General features: G+C 36.1%; 1 protein-coding gene and 1 pseudogene across 1 annotated transcript; one reads left to right on the top strand and one right to left on the bottom strand.

The window, feature by feature from the left end:
* Nucleotides 1-1,725: 1,725 nt before the first annotated feature.
* On the bottom strand, nt 1,726-2,532 carry LOC142164873 (uncharacterized). Its single transcript, XM_075223601.1, has one exon. The coding sequence runs from the start codon at nt 2,530-2,532 to the stop codon at nt 1,726-1,728; it is 807 nt and encodes a 268-aa protein (XP_075079702.1).
* A 2,231-nt stretch (nt 2,533-4,763) lies between these two features.
* The window catches only part of LOC107782847 (taxadiene 5-alpha hydroxylase-like), a 32,230-nt pseudogene continuing 28,837 nt past the window's right edge, over nt 4,764-8,156 (top strand).

Here is an 8,156-nt window from a genome sequence, read left to right as displayed (position 1 = left end):
ACATAGTCTTGCATCCAAATGGGAGGTTTACTGGTCTTGGAGGATTTTCTAACTTGAGTAGGAGTAGCATTGGGTGGGGCAATCACTGTACTAGGTACTGCAGCATCAGGACCACCCTCAAGAGAAGTATCAGGTGAAAGAACCTCTGGTGCTACAATATCTGTGACACTATCTTAAGGATTAGGAGATGAGTCCCCCTCAAACGTAGTGTTGAACTCAGATGAAAGAGGAGTAGCTTCAAGTGAGAAATCTGCAGCTGGAAGCCTGGGATCTGAAATAGTTGAGGATAGTAGATCCAGTATAGGAAAAGTAGTACTACCTGAAGAGGACACATGCTTGAAAGGAAAAATAGTCTCCTGAAACACAACACTTCTGTTAACAAATAAGGACTTAACATTCAAGTCATACAAGACATAACCCTTTTGGGATGAGGATTAACCAAGGAATATTGCAGGGGCAGCTCTTGGTGAGAACTTTTCAACAATGCTGGGACATGCTGCATAATACAGACAACCAAACACTTTAAAGTGTTGCAGAGAGGGAGAATGTAAGTAGAGCATCTCAAATGGTGATTTGTACCCAAGGGTTCTAGAGGGCAGTCTGTTTATGAGGTAGACTGCTGTGGTAACACATTCACCCCAAAACCTGAGAGGTATAGTTGCTTGAAATCTAAGAGACCTGGCCATGTCTAAAATTGTTCTGTGTTTTCTCTCAACAATTCCATTTTGTTGAGGTGTGTAAACACATCAACTCTGATAAAATATACCAAGATTAGACAACAATAGTTTAAACTCATTACTAAAGAACTCACTACCATTATCAATTCTTAAGACTTTTATGGAAGTTGAAAACATATTCTTTATTTGAGTTAGAAAGTCTCTTAGTACAACTATGACTTCTGACTTGAAGTTGAGCAAGAAAATCCAAGTGTACCTGGTATAGTCATCAACTACTGTAACAAAGTACTTCTTACCATTATGTGAGAGAACTCTATATGGTCCCCATATATCACAATGCACTAAGTCAAATGCAGCCTTAGACACTGAGGTACTTGGAGGAAAAGGTAGTTTGGACTATTTAGCAACTGGACACACATGACAATATTGAGTTCCTTTCCTTAGGGTACTAAGAGCATCTAACTTCCTTATTACATCAATAGGAGCATGCCCTAGTTTCCTATACCATACTTCTATAGAATCAGTTAAGCTAGCTGAGTGAGCATACTTATTGATTGATGTTGTTGTAGAATCCTGTGAAAGTCCTACTTGAAGTATGTACAAGCCATGCTCCTCCTTACCAATCCCCTTCACCTGACCACTGTAGAGATCTTGGAAAATACAAAAGTCAGGGAAGAATACAACCATACATTGAAGTTCTTTGGTGAGTTGAGATACTGAGAGCAGGTTGTATTTAAATTTTGGAATGTAGAACACATTTGAAATATTGTTATTTCTAAGTACTGAGGAGGTTCCTTTATGTGATACATAGACTACATTTTCAGTAGATAATTGGACTTTACACTTTCTCTGAACTGGGGATGGACTGACAAGAAGTAAGAGCATCAAGTTGAGAAGTCATATGATTTGAGGCTCATGTGTCTATATTCCAATTTTGCTTGAGAAAATTGGACATTAGAGTGATTAGAGTATCTGCAGCAGCTAACTTGCTGGATGATTCTGGACCCTCTTCATTCCCTTTGGCTAGCATCTAAAGTATCTGTTGATACTACTCCTTGGTGAAGAAAGGAGTAGCAGGACTATTATTAGGAATAGGCTGGGAAAATTGAGGCATGTAAGCATTCTGAACCTGCTGTATTCCTGGCTGAGTTCCATAAGCACCTTGTTGGTTCCCAGTTTCAGTAGCACTTGGAAACATCAAACCACTCACATTATTTGCATACACTCCAGTGTTCTGTTCTTTCTTCTTTCTCTTGAAGTTTGAGGGATAGCCATGAAGTTTGTAGCAATTCTCCTTTGTGTGCCACTTATAATGACAGTAGTTACACTGCACTTGGTTCTTTCTGAACTTGAAATTTTCACCTGCACTTGTTGAGTTTTTATTACTATAGAACATTGCTCCTTCTATGCCTTCAGTAGGTTGACTGATCTGAGTGAAGTTAGCCAGACTCCTTTGTCTTTCTTGATCAATCAATAGTGAGTTAGCTTTTTTAATACTAGGGATTGAATACATCATCATAACTTGACTCCTTGACTGTGAGCAGGACTCATTTAATCCCATCAGAAATTGCAGTAGCCTGTGATACTCAAAATGTTGGGCATATTTCTTTGATTCAGGACAAGGACAACCAGGACAAGGCATTATTGCATCAAACTCATCCCAAAGGTCTCTCAGCTTGGAGAAGTAGTTAGCAACAAACATTGTGCCTTGAGTGAGGTTATGAATTTCTCTACTGAGATACAGAATCCTAGATCCATTCACTTTGTCAAATCTCTCCTTTAAGTCTTCCCAAACCTTATGAGCATTAGAGACATATACTACACTACTAAGTAACCCTGGCTTTACTGCATTCATCATCTATGAGAGAACTACATCATTCACTTTGTTCCACTGATCATGAAGTTCAGACTCAAACTTAGACTTAGGGAATCGGCCATCTACAAAGCCTAAATTACTCTTCCCTAATAAACCAATCCTCATAGATCTACTCCATATTGCGTAGTTATCTGAACCAGTAAGTTGAAGAGAGATCAGAATGCTACCTGGAGTGTCTGTTGGTTGAAGGAAGAGTAGATAATTGTGATCAATTGACGGAAATACAGTTGTGCCAACTGCACCTGCTGCATTGTTGACATTATGAGTAGTTGTTTCTTCTCCAATCGCCATTTTTCAGAAGCTTCTTCAAGGGTAAACCCTAGGTTTTCAGCTACACGCTACAATTGAACCATTTCCCACAGAATTGTGAAATTGAGGTAGCGAGAGTAAGAACCATCTTGAGAGACATCTTCGATTCACTCCAGTGGCTCTGATACCATGTTAGCTGCCATGGATCTAGAGATCAAGCTTGAAGAAGAAGACATGCAAATAAACCCACACTTGAGAGAAACATATCTCTTTTCTTAGAAGAAGAAAGACAAAATGATACTAGCGTATCTTTTACAGAGTGTACAATACATTTTTATATCTACAGTATAACTAACTTCTACTTACTGTACTAACTAACTAACTAACTAACTGTAGTTACATAATTAACTTATCAGCTTGGTTAACTAACTCTAGTCAACATATGTAGGGTAAGGCTGTATACTATAGACCTTGTGGTCCGACTCCTCCCCTGACCCCACATAGTGGGAGCTTAGTGCACTGGGCTACCCTTTATATGAATATAATAAAATCACACTCATTCTGAATCCACTAAATATTAACTCGACTAACATTTTCCACTTTTTTTTCCTCCAAATTAAATTTGGAAAAATATAATCATGAAGGATCATAGATCTACATGATAACGGTTTAGAGCGCGTTTGGACATTAAAAAAATTCATTTTTTTCGAATAAATTCACATTCTTTCGAAATCAGTGTTTGGCCATAAAATTTTCAATTTTCACTTGAAGATAAATTTTGAAATTTTTCAAAAATTTGAAAAACTCCAAAAAGTTGTTTTTCAAAATTTTCAATCAGATTACTCACAAAACTTCAAAAACAACCCAAAATTATATTAATGTCCAAACACAACTCTAATTTTCAAATACTATTTTCATTTGAATTTTTTTCACTTTTTTTTGAAATTTTATAATTCTTATGTCCAAAAGCTCATTTAAGGAATGAACGTTAGGTGATTTTTTCCATCTTTTTGGATTTCGGGGGCTAGATTAATGATCTCATATCTTTGTTGATGGAAGGTAGTAAATATCAAATAAATTAGTCGAGGTGTATGCAAGATGGTCTATAATCGTATTATTATGTATTAACAAAGGAATTCTATGAATGGATTTGACAAGCTAAATGTAGTTATATAATTGGTTGACTTTTTCTGGGGCGGCAAAGTGACTTTGACTTTAAGTGATTTTTGTTGTTCTAATTAAGCTATTCCCCCATGCAAAGCATATAAATAAGCTTTAGCTCTTCATCTAATTAACACACTGAAATCTGCAAAAATCATATATTTTTCCCTATAATCTCTATTTTTTCAATGGCTATTGAAATAAACTTTCCTCTTTCTTTGTCCATAGTCTTTTTCATACTAGCCTTTTTTCTTCTATTGAGACATTACAAAATTGGCCACCAAACAACAAACGACAACAACAATCACCCAGTATAATCTCACAAGTGGGGTCTGAGGAGGGTAGAATGTACGCATTCTTATCCCTACCCTAGGTAAAGAGACTATTTACGATAGAACCTTGGCTAAAGAAGATCAAAGAAGCCCAGATAGCAAGTAATAGTAAGACAAATAATTAGAAAACTAAATCGAAGATAGCAACAAAGAATATGAAGGAGGTACCGGTAACAAGTAGTAATAGCAAGACAACATATTTAGAAAACTAAATCCAAGGCAGCAAACGAGAATATGAACGAAGTACTGCTAGCAAACTACAGAATTATCGATGACAAGTAATAATGGTGGCCACAAGTTCAACAACAAGAAAAATAAGCTTCCACCAGGAGAAATGGGACTTCTCTGGATTGGAGAAACTCTACAATTCTACAAATCACAAAAAAAGAACGAAGTATATGAAGAATTTATTCAACCCTGAGTCAAAAATATGGAAAAATCTTCAAAACAAGAATGATGAGATCAAATATGGTTGTTGTCAATGGAGCTGAAGCTAATAAGTTCTTATTGTATAATGAATTCCAGTTGTTTATAAGTTCATGGCCTATCTTTACAGTGCAACTTGTGGGCAAAAATTCCATAATGGAAAAGCAAGGAAATACACATAAATTCTTTCGTGGGATTATACCCTCAAGTCTTGGGTTTTTAAGCCTAGAAACTAGTAAAACTAGCAGGGGCTAGCGAGTTTTTGGACTGGTCAGTGAAAAATAGCCAGCGTTTCCAAAGTTACTGAAAAATAGCCATTATTTTGCTGCAACACGGAAAGTTCCAACATAAAATACTGGAGATCGGCGCACCTGTGTATGAACTTCCAGCATAGTATGCTAGAACTCCATCACGCAAAAAGTCCCCCATAATATATACTGAAGATTGGAGCACCTGTGTATGAACTTTCAGGTATTTGGCATTCAATGTTGTGTTTGAGTGTTTGATTGGAATTGATGTCTAAAAAGGACTAATTGACACATTTGAGAGAGTCTTGGGAGGTGTTGTTTCACCACCATTTAAGTTTCCAGGGTCAAAATATTCAAGAGCAATAAGTGCAAGATTGGAAATACAGAAAATAATTCTTGAAATTGTGAGAAAAAAGAAAAGAGAAATAGAAGAACAAGGAAAAGAAGGAAAGTTAGAAGAGACATTACTTTCTAAATTAGTGACAGCAATTATTCATGGGTGAGATAAGTGAAGAAGAGGTTGTTGATAATGTTGTTTTGCTAGTATTTGCAGCACATGATACGACGTCGTTTGTCGTTGCCATCCCAGCTGCTACGCGCTTCTCCTTCAAGGTACGTAACGTTAGAGAAAGCATACTTTTAATTACTTAATTATATTAATAAATACGTGGAAATACTTTTGCTTCTTGGTTGAATCGTGTGACAATCTTATCTGATAAGTTATATCTGATAAGTACGTAACTAGATTCCCTTAGATTTTTGTTCTGATGTCATGTTGAATCGTGTGACAATCTTATTTGATAAGTTAAGTTGTTAGCGAGAGCATACTTTTAATTACTTAATTATGTTGTATGTTTTAGAACATGTCGAAATCACGAACAAGAAAAGACCAGGTGAAATCTTGTCATTGGAAGACACCAAGAAGATGAAATATACAAGGCAAGTTGTTTAGGAAAGCATGAGGTTGTTCCCTCCAATCTTTGGTTCATTCAGAAAAGCAATTGTTGACATTGAATATGAAGGATTTACAATTCCAAAAGGGTGGAAAGTAAGAATTAAGGATATTATTTAACTAACAATACACTAACATTATAAGATATTTTTATACTATAAGCGTTTAGAAGGAGAGTCTTAGAGCAACGGTAAAGTTGTCTTCATATGACCAATAGGTCAAGGTAGTGGTGGATCCACGATTTATAGGTCGTAGGTGGTTCAATTATTTTAGTGTAAATTCTAAATGGTAAAACATAATCATAGTGGGTGCTCATGGTTAATTATCAACTTTTTAGATATTATCTATGAATATATTGCATAATTTCGCCAAATCCTTCCAAAGGTAGATCCGCCACTGCATCACGAGTTCGAGTCGTGGAATCAGCCACTAACGCTCGCATCAAAGTAGTCTGCCTACATCACACCCCTTGGAGGTACCAGTGGCGTACGCAGAATTTTTATAAGCGGTGTCACTATTTAACAGAGTGAACAATTGAATAAATTATTGTAATATAATATATCATATTATAAAAAGACAACTTAAATTATATTAACGAAACACAATTCAAGCACGTAACTACAATTCTCCTCAACGAGTTTTCATGTTTTGAAATGTATTCATAATAGCCTCATTAGAAATATTACTAAATAATTCTTTTTCTATATAAGGCACCAAACAACCACTCAAAAGCTCATCATCCATTCGATTACGCAAGTCAGTCTTAATCAACTTCATTGCTGAGAAAGCTCTTTCAACCGTAGCCGTAGCAACTGGCAAAAGTAAAGCAAATTTTACTAGCCGAAACACAAGAGGATAAGTCTCATGCTTCTTTGTCTCTACTAGTTTCTTAGAAAGATCACCAAGCCCCTTAAGATCGAAAAACCTTTTGTCATGATCTCTGACATCAACAATGTAATTCTCAAGCTGAAAATGAAGGTCAACTATAGAATATTTATCAAAATCATCAGGATATAGCTTCACTAATCTCAATATCTTATCAATGTCAAAAACTTGAAAAACGTTAACTGGGTTCAAGTAAGCAACTCCAAGAAGCAATTCAGTTGTCACCTCATCAAAGCGGTTATTGAGTTCTTGAAATTGCCAATCAATAATTTTACATAATACTACAGCATGGTAGTGATGAAAAAAATTGCACTCTGCAACTCTACGACGTGATATTCCAAGGATAACATAAGGTTCATCAAAGTTAGGTATCAATATGTCGTATTTGATACAAAACTTAGATACCTCATCAATAAGTGAAGCCCAACCTTTCTCTCTTAGAAGTTGCAATCGATCTTTTGCCACTCTAACAAGTATCATAGCATTTGCAATATCTTGCTCCTTCTTTTGAAAGGCAACATTAAGCTCATTTGTGATTGCTAAAATAGTGCACATAAAATGCAACATGAAGATAATCTCAAATGTTAAATGTAAGCACGTGATTTTTGCTTCACGGACAATCACTCCAAAAAGAAATCAAAAATAATGGCAAATGGCCTCGCTGTACAATTTTTCGATTTTTACGTGACACGTGTTGGTAGTCATTTGTGGTTCTGCCCATTTTTCGTTTAATCTTATCAAACAAAATACAAAATATGTATGTCATTAAACCATAATTCGGTCATTAAAAGAAAATTCAAAAAATATATATATGCATCTTTTATTCTAGGTTGGGATTTAACCTACTTAAATATTTCCATATGTGTGTGATAATTATGTTAAAGTGTTACAATATTGGTTGTTTTAATTTCATTTTTTTTAGTTATTTATTTTTATTTTTATTTTAGTTCATTTAGTTTAAAACTAGAAAACAAAAGAAAGAGTGCTGAAAATCGTTTTGGGCCAAAAAAAATTAAACAAAAAATAGGCCAAGTCCAGGACACCGATCCAGCCCAAACACAGGCTGCCCGGACACGGTCCAAACGGCGTCGTTTCTGTCCCGTCTAAGTTGGGCCATTGATCTCAAACGAATCAACGGCCATGATCACATCCCCTAGACCCGTTAATCTGGTCCGACCCATTTCCTTACCCGGTCCAACCCACCACACGCCTAAACGACGTCGTCCTTCCTAAGAGAATAGATCCTGGCCATAGATCTCACTTGATCCAACGGCCAAGATCTATACCCTCAATGCATATATAAACTTAACCCTTTTACCCCGCCCCCTATCCAAACACCCACCCCCCGTT

This window comes from Nicotiana tabacum, chromosome 1 (assembly GCF_000715075.1).
Source record: "Nicotiana tabacum cultivar K326 chromosome 1, ASM71507v2, whole genome shotgun sequence".
NCBI lineage: Eukaryota > Viridiplantae > Streptophyta > Magnoliopsida > Solanales > Solanaceae > Nicotiana > Nicotiana tabacum.
This window is presented reverse-complemented; position numbering and strand designations above follow the sequence as displayed.

Bases quoted from the DNA above. Each gene is read 5' to 3' on its own strand.
- LOC142164873 (XM_075223601.1), bottom strand. From the start codon at position 2,532: ATGAATGCAGTAAAGCCAGGGTTACTTAGTAGTGTAGTATATGTCTCT.